We start from the raw sequence: 21,138 nt of genomic DNA, 5'->3' as shown, positions 1-21,138 counted from the left end.
ATGAAACTATACATATTTGTTTTGCATTCCATAGTTAATCAAACAATGGATGAAATATAAGAGAAGAAAAAAGAAATATCCACTTGAAACTATATACATAAAAGGCAAAACACTGGATACTAGCATTCTTTATTACACACATACTACAGGATGCAGTCTTCACACAATCTCCTTCACCATGGCTGCCATGTGATCCACACCACAGCTGACTTTGACTACCTGGCCTCCAATACACACCTGCAAGAATAAAACTGTTAATGTCACTCCTCTGTATGTAAAGCATAATCACATACAACATAAAAAGAATGTACTGAATAAAATAATGTACTGAAAGATATTTCTGAGATCTCTGCCTCCATGGACCCTGTGCCTCATTATTTATATATTATGTTGCTGCTCAAGTGAGAATAACAACATATACTATTGATAATGAATTTGATAAGCACATTAAAGTAGAGATTCTAGCATTAAAAAGGGGCACTGGTAAGAAACACTTACACGCAGGGGGAAATATTGGTCCTCTTTGTGGCGCTGACCCAAACATCCGCCGGGATTCTTGCCCCACGTGAACAGGGAACCATGACTGTTTATGACAGCAAACTGGTTGATGCCACATGCCACATTTGTCACCTGAAACCAATGGACAAGTATTACTCTACATAAAAATTCAATCTCTGGTCTCCATTTTGAAATAATATCACTTGTTATGTAGAATGGTGAAAGTCAGAATCAATTTTGAAAATACTATTAACAGTATGCTACACCTCACATCTGATAACTGAAAAAAAAAATAAATAAATAAAATAAAAATAAATAAATAAATAAATAAAAAATAGGCAATTTATGCAGGAAAAAGCTATTTGTTATTATTAAAAGCCTTATTTTTCAAAGTATTTATTTAACCTGACTTGAAATTATCTATAGTTTTCATACTACGTACTACGCTTGAAGTTTGCTCCACAGGTGAAACTTATTTCAGTTATAAAGATAAGGAGATATGGAGGCTTTTGTTATGGCCAATTTAGGGAACTTTAGTGATGGAAGTGAGGCATCAGAGACTAATATCATACAATATATAGAACATATAATATATTAAGCATCTCATAAAAGGCTGCACATCAGAAAATAACTCTTACTTTAGCATCCGGAGTAATTTCATTTTGTCCAAATAGTGTTGATGGAATGGGTGTAGGAGATTTTGAATAAGTAACTTTAGGGCCCTTTCCAATTGGACCAAAGCCCCAACTGTACACTTGTCCACCCTCTGTAATGAGAACCAGAAAAAAGGTAAATATATATACACATGAATAAAAAAAAATCCAACAATGAGAAATAGAAATGACTATCATTACCATAACCATTACATGAGAGAGAGAGAGAGAGAGAGAGAGAGAGAGAGAGAGAGAGAGAGAGAGAGAGAGAGAGAGAGAGAGGAGAGAGAGAGAGAGAGAGAGAGAGAGAGAGAGAGAGAGAGAGAGAGAGAGAGAGAGAGAGAGACAGAGAGAGAGAGAGAGAGAGAGAGAGAGAGAGAGAGAGAGAGAGAGAGAGAGAGAGAGAGAGAGAGAGAGAGAGAGAGAGAGAGAGAGAGAGAGAGAGAGAGAGAAATTAATAAAAAAATACAAATAATTAAGAAAAAATTCAGCCAAGACATACCATCAAGCAACAAACACATGGTTCCTGCTGATGCTATGTCAACTATTTTCTTCAGACCAGGGAAACTAAGTTTTCTTGATGTATGAATCTGCATTTCATCAGTGACTGAGTTTAACTGGTGGTATTCTGAATTGCCCCAGCCAAACACGTCACCCTTATCTGAAAAGAGGCATTCTTTGAAACTATTTACATTAACTTTTATAGAAAGGAAAGAAAAGAAATAATTGGCAATTCTCAAAAAAATTCCTTCATGGGAAACTTGTCCATAATATGAGATACAGATGTTGGATTCTAGGATACAACTCAGTGTGAAGCAAATGAAGAGCAAATGCAGATCATGCAAATGTGAAGATGCAGTATTAATTGGATGTAATGTGTGGTAGCTAAATCATTACAGACAGAGAATACAAGCAGCTTCATGAAAAAACCTTATTAATAAAATTATCTTTCTACATTATATAGCTATAAAATCAGCTCAATAAAATAAAAAAAATAATAGATCTAATACTATAGTAATAAGATGATCCAGATTTGAAAAATGATGCTTTACTCTAACTGATTAAAATAATTTGATACAGATCATAATAACCCTGTTTTGCAACCATTGTTCTTTGGTAAAGAAGGTGTGCTGCTAGGATGGTGGGTGCCTAAATCTTCTATGGAACAGCACTGAGTAATAATAAACAATCAAATTGAAAACAGCAAAAGGACACATATGATGGCTTATGATATATGAGCCTTGGCTTCAGTTTCATGATTACTAATACAGTTCTGGTACATTAAACTGTTGAAAAAAAAAAAAAAACTACTTTACCATTAAGGGCCAAGGCACAGTCTGCTCTACAAGAGACCTTCACTATCTTCTCTCCTACAGTGTCTCCAATCACTGCACCCACTGCTGGCTCATTGTTGTAGTGACCTCTTCCGGTCTGCCCATCTGCCCCCCAGCCACAAGAGTACACTGCTCCTTCTTCACTCACGAAAAAGCTGTTGAAAAATTATACTTATATCACATAAAATTTGGAAAAGAGAAGCATATACACACACATCACCTACGCTTACACATTCTTACGCATTCCCTAAGACAAAAAAAAAAAAAAAAAAATTCCAATGACCCTGTCCAGACATTGAGGACAGACCCTCATCGTCTACCCTTAATGCTAAATTTCAACTCTACATCGGTTCTTCCACTCATAGTAACATGTAATCCTCAATGCCTGAAAATGTATATCTTCTCTAAGTAACTTGACACTGATCCTCCTGTCATCTAAGAAGTTAAAATTCTACCAGCCACTCTTCTTGTGAGAATGAAGAAGCTCTTTCCTTTTATTTTATTCTGTGGCAGATCAACTGTTAACAAAAAAATTTGCATTACACCTGTTCTCATGATGACAGAAATGACTGGCAACAATACTTGGGAAGACTTCATTTCATTAGTTGTCACAGAATGAGATGAGGTTACAGAGCAGATTTATCTTGACACTCAAATTCTATGCTACAAGTGCACACTTCTAGTCAGGAAATCACCACCCTTATTATATTATAACTAACAGCATAACATAAAGCCAACTTTATATTTCACCAGCCATAAAAGCCACATAAGACAAATAAACATGTCTCTATTAAAAACCAGCAGACTAATAACCTAACCTACATGCAAGTTTTTTGGGTATGGCCAGTGACTGTTGCCAGTTTCTCAGATGTACAGGTTTCCCATGTACAGAATTCTGGAGATATTGAGTGAAGTATATTCCTTGTGACTAAGGTTAGATAACTTCCAAGTCTCAAAATAAAAATAATAGCTTATTACATCATGCACTGGACCAAACTCATGGCATACTGTACCTAGTGTCTTGGCCGCACTCCACCTGTTTCACACTGATGCCATCTAGAGCTTTCAGTCGGTGATACACGACCTGTTTGCTGTAGTCTTCGTCAGGTATGACAGGCCGCCCACACTGTCCATATGCATTATTACCAATTGTCCAAACACCACTATTCTTTGTCACCATCACAGTGTGTGCTCTTCCTGATGCAACCTGATTTGAAATCATTCAGTTACTTAAGGAAACAAACTTATTCCTATTACGGACTATGAATTATATCTAAAATGAACTTGACATGAAAATGAATACATATATGTTTATAATTCTCTATTTTGAGAACCCTCTTTTTAATAATGCATGGTGAAAAATCAGCAAAATCTTCCCTTACTTGTGCAAATACTCAACTTTCCTTTGAATAGTGGTATTACTATTCCTCCTTCTAAGCACTTATTTGTCATCACCATGAGCCTTACAGTATGAGTAAGATGGTCATATACTGCTATTACTACTCATCCAATATACTTTCATGAAGTCTCCCTCTTATACATTGTCTTCACTTACTTTCATGTGCCTCTCAGTAACATTACTCATTCTTTTCTCTCTTCTTGCCCTGAGAACCCCATAAAGTCTTATGGTGCTGTTCAACAATCATGCAGTTCATATCCTTTATTTGTCCAGTGTTCAGCACAGAACAATCCTCATGTCACAAATACTGGTGTTTCTTTATTTTCTCTTACCCATCTTAATCAAAAGACAAATCTTAAAAAACTTGTTTTCACACAGTACTGTGTTCATTGCAGTATAAAATAAAATGGGTACTTAATACCTCATATCTAAGGGTTTTACATTAACTGGCCTTAATAACTCTGTCGGGTCCCTGTACTGGAAGTTCAATTGGTGCTGGACTAATCAGCATTCCAAGGGGATGTCCACTTCTAGGCTGATGGGTTCCTGAAAAAATGAATGAATAGGTAAATGAATAAATAAACAGATTAAATCAAATAAATTGATAAATAAAAAGAAGAAGAAAATAGATAAAGGAAAAATCTTTTCTTCCATGATGACACTCCTTTCAGTTTGCATTGTTCAGTATGTTTGGGATGCTGCATTGTAAATGCACAATACAAATGTACATCCATACATACAAATATACCATCAGCAGAAAAAAAAAAAAAGTAAATAAATAAAAATAAATAAATAAATAAAAGTAAAAAAAATAAATAAATAAAATAAATGAATAATTAAAATGAATAAATAACAATAAAAAACAAAAATGAAAAAAAGGAAAAATAAAAGAAAAAATACAATAAAATAAATAAATAGATAAAAATAAAATACAATAAAATAAATAAAATAAAATATAAAGAAGGAAAGAAATTTCAGTTGCTTAACCATATTGCAATGTCAATGCTTGCAATGTCCACAGAACAGAAAACAAACAGAAATTAAGTGCTGTAGGTACTGTACATAAGAACTAACTTACAATACCAATGACTACTTTCAAAAACTTCACTAAGACTGTACTTAGCTTACTACACTCACACACTGTTGAGACACATGGACAGCATGTGAGGAAAACCGGCAAAGAATATAACGATGTTCTTCCTCTGAATGGCCAAGGAGACCAGATAAGTAGATAGAAGGCTGCAGTGCTATAAGTGTTGTGACAAGAATACTGAGTGGGCTTTGGTGAAAAAATGTAGAATAGATAAGAAAAGTTCACTGGCATTCAGAAAATGGCTGGAGAAAACCGACAAGGAAATATTCAAGACACAAATACTGAGTACTGCTGAGAAGAAATCTTTTTGTATGAGAAAAGTGTACAGAACTGTATGATGGGAAGGAGGAGGGGTGAAGAGTGTAATGTAAGATAAATGAAAGAAAGAACTAAATACAAATGTTACCCTGATGCCATTCACGAGTATGATATAGATTAATTTTGCTGTTGAAACATTGCAATCATTGACAGATTTCAGGCATACTTACCAATCTGTGAGTCAGTATTGAGGCCAGTCCCGTAACATGAAGGTCCTGATTTGTCATTAACAGCAAATACTGTAAAGCCATATCCACAGGCTAGATCCACAACCTGAAAGTGATGGCTTTCCATTACTAGGTACACATAGACAACATTAGTATTAACATAGTTGCAGTTCTAAAAAAAATATCCATCAATTTATCTATATATATATACATCCAGTCTAATATTCTTCTTCAAGGTAACAAGGTGTCAAAATACGCTCACAAGATATACTATTCACACATATCTTGGCCTTTAGGTTAAGAGGATCACCACTGTATATGGGAATATGGTAAAATATGAAAAGTGGACCAAGCACAATGAAAAAATTGCAAATTCATTTAAGGGTTTGAAAGTAAGAGTTGAATAAAATAGGGATAGATGATGATTATCCAAAATATGTGTACTGTATATTAACTGAATAATGAGAGAACTGCACAATGAAATGTATATGTATACATCTAAATACCAGTTGTGCAGTTTACGTACCTTATGATACTCCCCAAACTCTACTCTGTGTGGGTGGTGCATGAAAGACAAAGGCTTCTGATTTTTGGATAAGACTGGCCGGATAAATGAGGCTCGACCAAGACCCCCATGGTCAGCAACACCCCAGGTGAACACAAGGGTGTCTGGACGAGAGCTTTTACCAACATATTCAAATTCTGCAATAAAAATCTTGATGTCAAGAAGCAAACTAATTTGAATTACAGGTCCATTACAATAAGTCCATTTAAGTGCCTGACTATGACACCTGGGACAGTGATAATAAAATCCAGATATGGACATCATGCTCCAAAAGACTACTTGCTTATCTTTTTTATGGCACTGTTGCAGACTGACCTTCCAACAACCATTATTTTCCTAATGCAATTCACACTTAGCTATGCTTCATTACTTCTATAATATCTCAAAGACTATCACATTAACTCTTTTAAGGCATAAACCCAAGATTTAGTGTTGAGCAGAGTTTTTAAAGAAAATGATAAGTAACTTTCAAGAGGACCTGTCACTGCACCATCTACATCAGTGGTTCTCAAAGTATGGGGTCGCGAGATAAATTTTGATGGGTCACAGGGACACGAATAAAGTAGATATATCACTGTACACTTTCTATTTACTTTAATATTGGTTATGAAGGCTTGAAACGTTCTAAATAGGGTCACTCATGAAAAAGTTTGAGAACCACTGATCTACATCATAAATATTCTATGCACTTGGTTCACTTGGTTCTATACAGTATTCTTGTCTCCTATTCAGGAAAAGAAAACAGTTTACCAGGCAAATCATCAGCATGCTGTGGGTCCAAAACCTTCCGAAATTTTGCTCTTTTGATTCCCCGAATGGGATGACTCAGACAAACAGGCTGCAACACTGCAACAAAAAAAAGATATATATAAGTAATTATCAAAATATGCTGTTATATATATTATGATCCAGAATAATTCATAATGAATTATTGCAGTATATTGAAAGAAAAAAGACTCATGCCACCATTTATATTGAATTATAAATCAATGTGCAACACAAGGTGCAACACTTTGGGGCATAGATAGAAATATTTGGAACTTAGGTGCTTGACTCTCTGACAGATCTCTTCACAAAATCTAGAGAGGTTTAATGAAAAATAGGAACAAATATTTCTTACTCTGCACCAGGACAAAGTCAAATTCAATTTCTATCACAAATAGAACATATGCACAATCTTTTATCCAAAAACATAAAAATCTAAATCTTTTAAAATTTAACTTTTTTCTCCAAATGTTATCTGAACACTGAAGCATCACTGTCTGGCATCAAGTGAGGCACAGTGCAACTCAAGCTAGAACTTAGTAGATGAATGAAATAGGCTCAGTAATTAGCTTGTTAGTGCAGAGTCATTAGGGAGCTTTAAAAAAAAAGCACAGATAATCTATGGAAGATAGGTAATGATATGAGAAAATAGATATATATGCTTTATGAAGGCCTTTATGTAGGCTCCTGCAGCTACCCTTATTTTGTTATATTCTTATGTACACCATACAGTTGTGTGGAATAAAAAAAAAAAGCTTACATTCTTAAGTGCCCACAAGATTGTCTCTTTGTTTGATCAAAGAAAAATGCTTAAACAGGGGCCTCTGTTAATGAAAGAGATGACATTGGAAGGAGTTTTATATATATATATATATATATATATATATATATATATATATATATATATATATATATATATATATATATATATATATATATATACATAAAGTATCAAAGTGATGTTCAGCTTAAGAATCTTGTTCCTGGTGCAACACCTGATATTTGTCTCCAATCTTAAGATTGTGGTCACTATAACAGAGATGGCATATTTGATCTCTTCTCCATGGATATTCAAACTTTGAATAAATATGCAAAAGAGGAAAACACTCTCATACAATATTATAAGAATTACCTTTCTGTAGGAGAGTGTGTGTTGCCCTAGTGTGTTTGAAGGGGAGGGACATCATGCTCCAAAAACAACAGCTGAAAGCAAACAATGTGATAATTTTATTATGTACCATTAATTCACCAGATGCAGATGACAGTGGTGAGCTCATTTCCATAACTGGCCAGGTTTGAGCACTTCCGTCATTGGTGATAATATCCAAACAGCTGCCACCTCAGTAGAAAAGCATCAAAACTACATGGATCAACTTTGGACACTTGCAACTGGGTGGCTGAGGCAGTAGCCTACATGTCAAGGGTCAGAAGCCTCACAGACACAGTGAAGTCCTAACATACTATCTCTGATATATTACTGAAAGCTACATCCTGCATACTTGAAACCAAACATTTTTCTGGTAGATTTCAATGCTTTTCAAGTTATCTAGTTTGATAATTACTTACAGGCAAAGTTGCAAATTTTCTTTTAACAAGAAGAGCGAATCTCCAACAAATTAATAAGTTCCCTTGAAAATTTATCATATTCAATCAGTACTTATCAGGAACTATTACAAAAATGGTTTGTGCTTCAAAAATTGTCTCATGTCTAAAACATGTAGAAAATATAACACTTATCAGCCCATGACAGCTGAGTCACGAATCACCAATCCTGTAGGTTCCTCACTTCATTTTCACATCCTGTAACCGTCAAGCACAATATCCCAACTGTTATGTATAGCTTCTGGGCAACACAGTGAAGGGAATTCCTAAATTTAACAAAATGAACCTCCCACTGTATGGCCACATCTATTTCCTAACTGATACTGGAATATTTTGTTTAATTCAAAATTTCCTGATTCAGTTCAACTATTAGAATAAATACTTGCAATGATGAAATTTACTTGATGATGATACTAAGTAAGGGCCAAGTACCCAGAGAATGGGGCTTGCTAAAATCATATTTTTACTCTACCCAAAAATACCAGACACAAATAATGGAACATTATTCTAGGGTTTGTTCACACTATGCAATCCCTATGACTGAGGCTGGTTTACTCATCTAGTTGGCTGCTCTATTATAATTCAACAGTGGTTCAGTAGTTAGTGATATTTTAGGGCAGCTTATATTTTGGTATGACAGCCCTATCTAAATTATATGAGTCAGTTACCAAGACAGACAATAAAAGGTCTGAGCTGTGCCAAATGCAGGTCAGACAATGTGGTAGCAAAAATTAGTGACTGAGAAGAAAATATTCAAACTTGAAAATTCTTTACTATTCTTATAATCAATTTTCAACAGGTAAAGTTAAGGTTAGAAATACTCCACACAGCAAAATCTAATAATGGAATGGTGGCAGTTACAATCTCATGTCAACTGAAATTGCAATAGAAACTAAATTTTCTCTTTTCTATAAGAGAATAAGTTTTCATTATGATCTTTAACTTTGCAATGACAACAAGGGATATATGAGGAATACTTCCACAGGAATATGATGCATAAATATACTGGATTGATTCCACAAATATATGCTAATGTGCTTTAATAGCACATGAGGGAAGATAATAGTCCAGCATATGTCACATACTCCATTACTCACGTTACTTAGACTGACAATGTTTCATTCAGTCAGTACTGTGGTAACATAAGCATTTTCATTCAAGGGTTTGCTTGGATTAGGTTTATTTTAATTAAGTTCATTAACTTCGATACTGAACCCTTCTGTGGGTACATAGATCACGTGAAAGAAAAAAAAAAAAATTACTGCTTCGAAATGAGTAGGCTGAAGTTATTTCAGGCATCATGGAAATAACCTTAGCGTACTAATTTTCCTACACTGATTATTTATTTTTGGACAAAAATATGACTTATAAATCATGATCTACGTAATGAAATGATTAGCGATGAAATGAATGAAGCTGAATTAATCTAAACCCAATCTAATTTAACCTAACCTAGCCCTCAGAAGGAAACACTAATGTTACCTTAATATTATCCGTTATTTCAATAGTCTTACCTGGTTCAAATACTACTCACAACTCACCTGAGTCAGACGAAATTTTCGTCCCTTAGCACATGGAGTTGCGTGCACCCGCTGCCGGTTGTGTGTAAACAAACCCAATCAGCTGACGAAACCCATGTCAGCTGAGGAGCTTGCAGTGTTTTGTTTTCTTTTTCTTTTCTTGTCTTATTTCTTGTATTATTTTTTAACGAAGGAATAAAAATGTATACTCAAAAATAGTTTACTCAGTGATTTAGGCAACAGAGAGAGAGAGAGAGAGAGAGAGAGAGAGAGAGAGGCGCATAACCGGAAGGTGTGAATTTAGTTGACCCCCTTCCTTTGAAAGTCAATCACCGCCCTTCATACACAAGCTTTTATATGCCGATAAGTTAATCCTCTAAGGATCGGAAGAGGTGGAAGACTGAATGAAAAAAAAAAAAGTCTTGAGTCCATCATTCGTAGCTTACATGATATAGTGTACGTTGTCTTGGTTGTAAGGACTAGCAAAGCTGCTGCAGTTTATTGTTCTTTCTTTGTGTTCCTCCTCCTCCTGTTTGGAGATCTTATAATTATATCCTATATAATCGTATGTCATTAAGGATTCTCTCTCTCTCTCTCTCTCTCTCTCTCTCTCTCTCTCTCTCTCTCTCTCTCTCTCTGGAAGCGAGGGGTGAGGATTTATTATAAATAAACTATAGTTGTTTGTTTTATTCTTTTCTTAGCTGTCAGTAACAATTTGTCGAGCACGGACAGACGAGTTTGAAGGTTTGCACAGGAAGAGATAAGAACGCTAAAAATAAAGACAAAAAGAAAAATGAAACATGCAAATTAGTCACACGTGAAATTGGTGAAATTAGCTTTGAGGACAGAAAAAGCCAAAGATAGGAAAGTGAGGAATAACTGGATGTAAGGAGAGAGAGAGAGAGAGAGAGAGAGAGAGAGAGAGAGAGAGAGAGAGAGAGAGAGAGAGAGAGAGAAAAACTTTCCTTATGGGCTATTAGAGGCGACGCATAAGCAGACACTCCGCCACCAGCACTGCCAACGACAGCCCGAGACCAGCACTGAGCACGAAGAAGGCGCCCTGGACCTGTGTTTTGGAACGTAAATAAATAAAAACAGATAATACAAGGAGCTGCACGAAATCTTTAAAAATAACATTCAAGACTCTGCATCATCAGCTTTTCCTACTTACTTGACTAACTATACTGTAGCATTAAAGGATGACAAATTCTAGAGGCTACAAATGTTTAAGCTTGAATTTTTAATGTCATGAAAACTTAAAGAAATCAACAGAGAGAAAAAAAATGGATAAATGATTAAGTAAATGAAATAATAAACAAAAAAATATATAAGAATGAATAAGTAAAACAAATCAATAAACAAACAATAGATGAATAAAATGAATAATAAAAAAAAATCCTATAACAAGCATAACAAGGACAAAATTTCTGAATAGGCGTTTTGGTGTCTTATCTCAACTACTTTTAATAAACATTAGGCATTTTTAAAGGTATTTTAATGATGGGGATTTTTAAAGGTATTTTAATGATTTTATCTATACTTTGATAAGGGTTATACACCGTTAGAGGGAAAACATCCATGAGGACCTGACTTATCATCTCTGTAGCCTTTGAAAATTGTCCTGACTGGAGGGAAGTGTTAACGCAGGAATACTGCTCAGAGATATCAATGGTGAAGAGCTACATACTTGTATTCAGAGGCGCTTTGGTCTCGGCCCTCAACTTGATGAGACTAATACGGTCATTTTAACAAACGCCTCATTGAATAAAAGCCTTTCAGCTTAGCTAACATTTTCCCTCCGTTTTATTAAGGATTCCCTATTCGTTACTATAAGCTGCCTAACAGTCATCATGAACACCTCAATCGTCAGTAGCATGTTTCCCACACTCTGGTAACATGCCATAGTCGCTCTATATAAAAGCGGAGATAAAAGTAACACCAACAACTATCGCCCAGTCTCACTATCTATTTTCTCAAATTCACCATCTTCTTTAAATCAAAGAATTACCTTTCTAGATGTCAAAACGGCTTCTGTCCAAAATTATCCACTGAAACAGCTCTCTCATTAATCACAGACGAAGTATATAACATCATGGATAATAAACATATATCCTTGCTAACACTGTACATTCGATATGTAAACCATACAATTCTGAAAAAAAACAACTCACTAAAATCAACATTGACATCCGCTGGTTCGATAGTTATTTGAGTGAAAGAATTTAGTCTATCCGTCTGAATGGCACTGTCTTTTTAACTTAAAAGTAAAGTATGAAGTGTGACAGGGATCAATACTAAGCCCAGCATCTTTCAATACTCACGAACTGAATATGTCAACGACTGCATACTTATACAATACACCGTTGACACACGAGCTGCGCGGTACATGATCTAGATTTATTAATAGATAAAACAGAACAAACCCTACAGAAAGCAAGGTTGTATTTCCTAAGCTGCGGACTTATGATTAATGAAAATAAAACACATTGCATTATTGTAGGACACGTCAACTAATATAAAATATACCAAGCGAAGTCAAAATAAGACTATACGACACCACTAACCCTGTCACTTACGTAAAAAAGCTCGGTGATTATATAGATAGACATGTGACGTTTGTGAAACATTGAAAACGTAAACAAAATAGTAATGGGAACTGATAAAAGAAAAAAAAATAATACGATGGACAAACGTAAAATTATTGTACAGTCCCTGACGCTCAACATCCTAAATTACTGGAGCATACTCGTAATATGGGACACAACTACCCTCTGGTCTTCTAAAAAAATGCTCACAAGCTTCACAATTTCGCTAAAGTAAAGTAAAGTAGCAGAATGAAAAAAAAAGAATTACATAATCCATTTTAAAGGATCTCAAATGGCTAACAGTAAAAGATTACTTACGACTCAGATGTGGCCATATTCAAATACCTAAACAATCTCTACCCGGGTCACTTTATACTGTTAATGAGGTCACCTACAGCAGGACACCGCAACAAAACGACCTTTACGTTCCCAAGGCAAACACACGAAGAGGCAGATCCCTCTCTCTCTCAGAGAAGCCAGACTCTGGAACAACCTCCTTCCTTCTGTCAAAGAGGCTCACACTCTTAAGTTTTAAAATTAAAGCTATCAGAAATATTAAGTAAAAACTACCAGCCCACAAATGATTATAGCAGACATTAATCATATTTCATTCATTATTACCACTACCACCTTCATAAACATACATTTTCCTTGACCTGACCTGACCTGACCTGACCCACCACCACCACACCTGACCTCCACCAGGACCCTCACAGCACCTGAGCGTCTCTCCCTTCCACCCCTCTCTCCACTATCCCTCAGTTCGTTTTTCATTTCCCTCCCAGTTCAACAGCCATTCTCAAATATATATTTTACAGTGTATGTGAAGTTTGTATTGCACTTCATAATGCTAGTGTAATTGATAATGTATGTACTATGTATAAATATTCCCATGTAAATCAATATTACTTTAGTTAATGTATGCACGTATCCTTTATATGTAAAAGAATAACCACATTTTGTGTCATAATCATTATTATTATTATTATTGTCATTATTATTATTATTGCCATTATTATTATTATTATTATCATTATGTCACTGGAACCATAAAAAAAAAAAAAAAAAATACGTGTAACTTCAAGTAGCGGAGATGCAGCACGGAAGTGTTTCAGGATACAGGCCACAAACCTGCACGAGTCTGAGGGGTGTGGGGCCGCTGTCCTCGAGCTCGGCAACACACAGGGGCTGGTAGTGCATCCTCTTCACATTCTGGATGAAACCGAAGTACTGGAGGCTCATCAGGCTGGAGATGGACACCCGTTCATTAGAGCAGTGTTTTTCAACATTTTCAAAGTCCATGTACCCTTCCAAGGGCTTTTGAGAATTTCATGTACCCTAGCACCTTGGACAGTTAATTACAACAGAATTACATTTATAGTTGTCAATTACAATATAATTACATATGTAGTTGACACTTGTTTTAATGCAAAAAAAAAAAAATCTCTAAGGACACTCAGGATTTAAGAGCATAAGAAGAAAAAAAACAAAAACAAAAACAAAAAAACCAGCAGTCTACAGGTGGTAGTTCTTATATAAGACATGCAAACCTTTATCCACTCATTCTTCCTATCCAGAAATGTATCTAATCTTCTAAAGACCTCCATTAACTAGACACCTACCACTGGCTTTTTGCTTCTACGGAGTCATATACCTACTGTACAGTACATGCGGATATTCAGGAACAGGAATCATGCAAAATACTCAGAAACAGTTGCCTCATCTTGTTTCATTGATCACCCCACTCTTGGAAATTTTTAAACCAAAGCCATTTTTAATTTTCCATCGACGATCTTATATTCGAATCAAAATTTAATGATGATTGAGAACTTTCGGACAAAATTTGTTGAGGGGCGTGATGGCCTTGAGCGCCGCTATGTGGGTAGTGAATGATCTGATCCTTAGGAATGATTTGGGAGTGAAATTTGGTTAATTATTCATCATCTTTTTGGGCCACTGAGAGAACTTAGTAGTGAACAATTAATTTAGGTTCACTTGGGTTGGAGGATTCGGAGGTTTGGGCAAAGACTGAGCAACAACGGGATTACTCTGGGCGGCTTGTGCTCATTGCGTCACGGCACAAACCGGAAACAAATTAGGTTATTTCCGCTCAAGTTCCCATGTAGGATTATATGGGAGTGGTGAGTGTTTAATGACAAGGGAAGACTGCACCACCGGCCAAGTCATGAGCCATTAAAAACTCAGCATTAGGTATGGGCAAAGACTGATCACTGCTGACCCCAACAATCACTTCTCCCTTCACTATGGGACTGTCAAAGTGTACTCTGGCTAACGGGATTGGAAATGGATCATGAAAATACCTTAAATACACCTTTTCACCAGTAACACTTTTTCACTCCCAGGGACTGCTGATTTTAGTACAAGTGACAGGCCTCCAGCAGTATCCCTTATATCTACTAAGTATTTTAAATTATCACCAAAGGAGACTGATCTTTTTGACATAAATGGGGTAAATAACTTGTTAGAGGGAGCTGTTTTCGTGATATTGAATGAGGCCAATGGTAAAAGCACCTTTTGCTACTTTGCATTTGGGATTAAGGCAATCTCATGAGGTGGCCAGGCTTTTTGCAAAATGAACACACTGGAGAGAGCTTGTTACTACTAAAGACCGACTTGCCATTGTTTACAGCACCTGCACCGGATTTTCCAATTGACTCAGTCTTCCTCTCTCCCACGGGATCTGGACGGTGAATCAGTGAAAACACGTCTGCAGCTTTAAGCAAGTCTGTCTCGTCTCTGCTGGTGATGTGAATTACAACTGAATGAGTCACCTTGCGTTTAAATTCCTCTAAGGCGATCAAGTTTACTAGCTGGTCATATATGGTGACTAAAGCCGACTTACGCCACTTCTGCAGCGCACTGTACTTACCTGATGCGAACTCTAAGTATGTCTGGTGTTGGAGTTTAAGATTCCTAAATTTTCGTCTGTAACCCTGTTGTAATGAAATATACTGCTAGAATACCTTTCTTAACTGAGGCATAATCAATATTATTTTCTAGACCTACTAAGGTAGTTAAAGCATTCTCATTGAGCTTGGGCTTTAGGAGCCACCTCCAATCCTCCTGAGGCAATTCAAGGTGTTCAGCAGAGGACTCGAACTCCCTGAAAAAATTTTCTGGGTCTTGATCTGAGAATTGTGGTAAGAGGGACAAATATTTAATGATCTTATCCTTGTTTGGAGGTTGTTTTTGCAACAGGAGTAACTGGTGAGCTCTCTTTCTCTGCTTGTTTCTCATTTGTCTGACCTCATGTGCCTTGTTCCTCCCTCTCATCTTTCTCATTCTATCTGCATTTGCAAAGTTTTCATTTTAACTTTATTTTTAAAAGGATTTTAGGATCTTTAGTCTGACGATCTCGTCGACTCCTTTACTAAGGGTAGGTTCTTCAAGATAAGTTAAAATGAGTGTCAGTCATCTTTTCGAATGCCCTGTTGGAATGGAATCTCGAAACCACTAGCAATGTATTTTAATGATCCTTCGTTACTTTGGAGGCTTTTGCCTAACCTCATGTTCTCTTTGTTTCTCCCTCTCATCCTTCTCATTCTATCTGCATTTCCAAGGTTTTCATTTTGACTTGATTTCTAAAAGGATATTAGCATTTTTAGTGTAAAAGGATATTAGGATCTTTAGTTTATCTCGAGTCCTTTACTAGGGGTAGGTTCTTCAAGAAGAATTAAAATGAGCGTCATGGTCATCTTTTCGAATGTCACGTTGAAATGGAATCTCGAAACCACTAGCAATGTATTTTAATTGATCCTTGGTTACTTTGGAGGCTTTAAGTTCTTCTACAGAAGGATTTCCTACAAAGTCTCTAGGGTCTAAGAATTTTGCTATTTTGTTGTACTCACTTGATCAGAAAAGTGAAAAGACTTGATTTCAAAACTCTGCCACAAGTTACCTCCTAAGTTTTATTTGAGTTATAAAGTCCTGACATGACTCGAGAGGATTATTAACCACAAAGACGGGATTTGCACCCTTGGACACGAGTTAACAACCTTCAATAGAGAGGAGGCGCGATCCCTGGTGAGCCTTTTCTCCACAGACATAACTACCTGTAGGTCAGCGAATGATGTAACTCACAACAAATAGGAGCTGGCCTAAAGTACTCATTGAGTTTAGATTTAGATTTAGTATGTACTACTTAACTTTTTCTTTTTCTATCATAGAGAGCTTGTTCTGCTGTACGTATTATCATTTAAGAATTTAAGAATCTGTGTGTGTGTGTGTGTGTGTGTGTGTGTGTGTGTGTGTGTGTGTGTGTGTGTGTGTGTGTGTGTGTGTGTGTGTGTGTGTGTGTGTGTATAATTCCAATTGGTACAGAGACTGTCACGTATAGACCTGTTGGTTTCTTGCAGCTCCCCTTATTTACTTATGCTTCTTATGCGGAGAGGTGGAGGGCACAGTTAAGGCAAGAAGATCGAGGGGAAGACAGAGAATGACATGGAAGAATGGAATTACCGTAGAACTAAAAAAGAAGGGAGTCACAGAGGAAGATGCAAGGAACAAAAACAACTGGAAACTCGTACATGGCGCCAACACCTGACTCAGGCAAGCGGCGAAGGGAGGAGATGGGCTCAGTACTCACACGGCGTTGATGCGGGAGGTGTAGCGGCTGTTCCTGGCGAGCGCAATGGTGTCCAAGTTGACCTGAATGTTCTCCCTGCTCGTGTGGTACTTGCAGCGGTCCCCTCGCCGCGTGAACCTGTTGGCGCGACCCATGGCGGAGCTCAGCGTGTCTACAGGGAGGCAGGCAGGGAAATGTTTGTGGCAAGATGATGCGTCTCTCTCTCTCTCTTTGTTTATTATAGCAGACAAATCATCAATACATAAATTCTGATATTCTAGCATGATTAATTATTTATTTATTATGGATTAGTCTCAATAATGCATTCTTCTACAATAACTCCCTTTTTTATTCGTTTGCATCGAGTGGAAAATAAGCGTCTATTTATCTGTAGATGGATAGACACATCGGAAGCTAGATATTTTACTGACCATGACCACAAGCATTATCTGAAATGCGGTTTACACAACACTTTAATTAAATTTATCCAACATTTAACATGTGAGCAGTAGCTGCATGGCATATAAGCAACTCCCTCCCTCAGGCAGCAACTCACCAATGATGGCATACGTCCCCTTCGCCACCTGGTCCATGTACTGCTGCGTGTTGAGCTCCTCCCCACCCATGATCCTCACCAGGTGGCGCACGCTGTACAGTGCCCCAGTCGGATTGTTCTGCGCACGGCCGAGAAGTGCCAGCAGTGTAAGTAACAAAAAAAAAAAAAACACTCGACAAGGTCTCCGCTTGAATTTATTTATTTATTTATTTATCTATTTATTTACGAGTATTTATGTAATATGGGCGCTGGACTACGGTAGGTTAGCTTAAGTTAAGTTAGGTTAGCTTTTCATGTAAGATGGGCTCAAGTCTAGCGTAACTAAAATTATATATAAAAGGCCCATTGAAGGTGTCAGTTTCAAATACGTAGAGTACAGTTAAAAAAACATTTGTCCAAGACGGAAAAAAAAAGAAACCTGTGGAGTTAATACAGTAAAATCCCTCTCATCCGGCATTCGAGTATCCGGCAGCTTCAAGTATCCGGCACATTTTTTTCCCGAGCCTTAAAATCAATAAAAAATCAATGTGTACTCATAAAATCGATTAAAATTCCCGCGCGAAGCATACTTTGTCCCCTCGCCACCAGAGCGCACTGCTTCGTGCCACCCGCGGCCCACTGCACTGTGTTTCCTCAGTGACTCAGTCCCGCGTGTGCACTGTTTATCGCCTGACGCCTTCATCATGCCTAAAGTTGTAGAAAAGAGGAAGCGTGTTGTACTTACACTTAAGCAGCTGATCAGATCAACTGCTGATTAAGATCAGCTAATCTTTGTTATGGTAAGATGCGTGAGTGTAGGGTGGTGATTTTGGACATAATTTCACTTCTATTCAAGTATCTGGCAATATTCAAGTATCCGGCAAAATTCAAGTATCCGGCATGTCGGCGGTCCCGTTGATGCCGGATAAGAGGGATTTTACTGTACTGTACTGTATATACAAAAACTGCCGAGTAATCTTTGTTGAGTAGCAAGATGTCTTCCAAAACGTGACTGATATTGATTTCAGGGAGTAACTTATGCCCAGTATTTTGAAACGCTTTGTTTTCTCATAAGAGCTACGTATTTGCAAAGGCTAGAGATGATTAACCCAGTTGTCATGGAAACACACTTTAAAGTGATACTAATTTTCACTAGAGCCTGTTAAAAATAGTCGCTGAAAGGTTTAAGAATTCTGGTAGAAGCACGAGCATTTACGATGATGTTGGCGACGGTGTTGGTCTTGCTCCTGCCGCAGGGGATCACGTCAGAGTCCAGCATCTCCTCGACGGAGTTGATGGGGGTCGATCTGGCCAGCAGGGAGGGAAACCAAGTGCATGTGAGGATTTTTGTCTTATTTAATGGAAAAGAAAAAAATAAAAGAAAAAGAAACACTGCATGCTTTTAATGAGAGAGAATAACAAGGAAGGAGACCAAATGCACATGAAGATTTTATCATTATTTAATAGGAAAAAAAGAAGGAAAAGAAAAGTTTGGCTACATGCTGTTAATGTGATAGATATTGTACACGGAAGGAGACTAGATACATGTCGGGATATTCTGTTATTTTTAAACAAATTCGATACGTTACGCTATAGACTGAATATAAGACTCGTGTAATACGTAGCCTGACGTATGACTCGTTCACTCTTTCATGTAACCTAGTGCGTGTGATACGTGAAAAGAACATGTGAATTATACTACAGCATCAGATTCTGCTCCGTGATAAGAGCCTACCGGAACGGGATGACGAGGAAGGCCGTGATGGAGCCGCTGTAGACGGAGCCGATGCACAGAGCCACGAGCATGAGGAAGCCCGCGAGGAGCCTGGCTGATGCTCCGGGTGGCAGTCCTCGGGAGCCTGTGTGGGTGATAGCATGGCTGGTATGTGTGTGTGTGTGTGTGTGTGTGTGTGTGTGTGTGTGTGTGTGTGTGTGTGTGTGTGTGTGTGTGTGTGTGTGCTTCTTTGTTCGTCTACGTGTCTATTATCTGCTTATCTACATAATCAAGTAGGATCGATAGACACCCATGCATACAGAACAAGACGAGAAAAGATTGGTGCATTAATAGCGCTATGATACAAACACGCAAGCACGCTGCAGAGACTGAGGGCGGCGTGTCAAGGCCAGTGTGGGGGCAACGTAGGCGGAGGAGTTGTTGTCCTGGCAGGGTAAGGATATAGCAATGACTTGACGATAAACAGCGACAGTGTTTTTTTTTTTCTTTTTTTTACTCAATTTTGTTACCCTTGGCCAGTGACCCTTTTGCATAAAAAAAAAAAATCTTTATCCTCTGAGTGTTAGTGATATTTTTTTTTTCATGCAGAGGAGAGGAAGACTCAAGAGAAAAAATCAAATTAAGGAAAAAAAAACAAACAAACTCTTTAATTGTCCCTCCCTTAAAGGAAAAGAAAGAATACATTTGTTACTTCAACTGAGTATTCCTAGACAATTATAATGAACAGCTGTTATTTAATGTAAGAGGGGCTCTGGCCTAGGGCAATAACAAGGACGAAAAAAAGAGGCCCAGCAGCAGGTGCCAGTCCCTAAAGAATGGTAAAAAAATGGATAATCTAAAGTTGGAGGATATTAAATTACAGGCACTAAGAGGCTGGAACTATTCAGTCACTCCTTTCACGGTCAGTAGTGGTTTTTGAAATTACGATACAAACACAATGTCTCAAACACAGGATCAGGGGTTGTTGTTAACTCATCAATAACCCAGCTGTGAACTCATTGAATGCTTCCCTTTGTGACTCACAACACAAGGGAGTGGTCGCAGCCTGCCCTCTAAAGACAACTCTCTTCCTTCCCACAAAACTACATGCTCCTAATTATACTCAAAATTCCAAACCGCTTTTGATTTTGTTTGGGGACCGGCACCTCAGAGGGCCTTTATATATATATATATATATATATATATATATATATATATATATATATATATATATATATATATATATATATATATATATATATATATATATATATATATATATATATATATATATATATATATATATATATATATATATATATATATATATATATATATATATATATATATATATATATATATATATATATATATATATATATATATATATACAAATTTGTTGTCCTTGGCCGGTGTCCCCTCCTACTTAAAAAAAAAAAAAAAAACTTCCAGACTGTTTAGTGAATCTTGGAGGAGTTAGTCAAGAGTCAGTCAGGAATTAGAAGGTTAAGATGGCACATGCACAGCAGTTGCCCCAAGTAATGTTACGAAGTCCAGCGAATTTCATGTTTATAAATTGATTAGAAATTTGAACTGGACTAATGAGCTGCTTTATAATCAATAGACCGCAAAGACCAAGAACTTTGGGATGTTACAGAGGAGGTGGTTGTGTGGTTCAGATTTTTTTTTTCTTTTTGTGAAATCTACAATATGAAAACTTTTCTCGTGGTAACTGTACACACCCTGTTTTGCAATTAATGGTTTCCTTTCATAACGTGTAAAGAGTAATCAATTTGCTACTTGTG

The 21,138-nt window shown here is 36.9% G+C and overlaps 2 protein-coding genes across 2 annotated transcripts; both read right to left on the bottom strand.

Annotated features, from left to right (window-relative positions):
- Positions 1-117: 117 nt before the first annotated feature.
- LOC135100763 (RCC1-like G exchanging factor-like protein) lies at positions 118-10,075 on the bottom strand. The gene is made up of 12 exons (XM_064004025.1): positions 9,936-10,075; positions 7,925-7,995; positions 6,778-6,873; positions 5,989-6,164; positions 5,466-5,568; positions 4,336-4,430; positions 3,499-3,692; positions 2,468-2,640; positions 1,654-1,812; positions 1,137-1,264; positions 499-630; positions 118-237 (listed from the first exon to the last, which is right to left on the bottom strand). Exons 2-12 carry the CDS (start codon positions 7,977-7,979, stop codon positions 160-162), a joined length of 1,389 nt encoding a protein of 462 aa, XP_063860095.1. The 5' UTR covers positions 7,980-7,995; positions 9,936-10,075; the 3' UTR covers positions 118-159.
- A 3,484-nt stretch (positions 10,076-13,559) lies between these two features.
- LOC135100764 (uncharacterized) lies at positions 13,560-19,472 on the bottom strand. The gene is made up of 5 exons (XM_064004026.1): positions 19,355-19,472; positions 18,836-18,926; positions 17,641-17,758; positions 17,106-17,256; positions 13,560-13,745 (listed from the first exon to the last, which is right to left on the bottom strand). The coding sequence occupies exons 1-5, from the start codon at positions 19,423-19,425 to the stop codon at positions 13,580-13,582; spliced, it is 597 nt and encodes a 198-aa protein (XP_063860096.1). The 5' UTR covers positions 19,426-19,472; the 3' UTR covers positions 13,560-13,579.
- Between the last annotated feature and the right edge of the window lie 1,666 nt (positions 19,473-21,138).

The sequence above is a fragment of the Scylla paramamosain genome, chromosome 5 (assembly GCF_035594125.1).
Source record: "Scylla paramamosain isolate STU-SP2022 chromosome 5, ASM3559412v1, whole genome shotgun sequence".
NCBI classification, from domain to species: Eukaryota; Metazoa; Arthropoda; class Malacostraca; order Decapoda; family Portunidae; genus Scylla; species Scylla paramamosain.
This window is presented reverse-complemented; position numbering and strand designations above follow the sequence as displayed.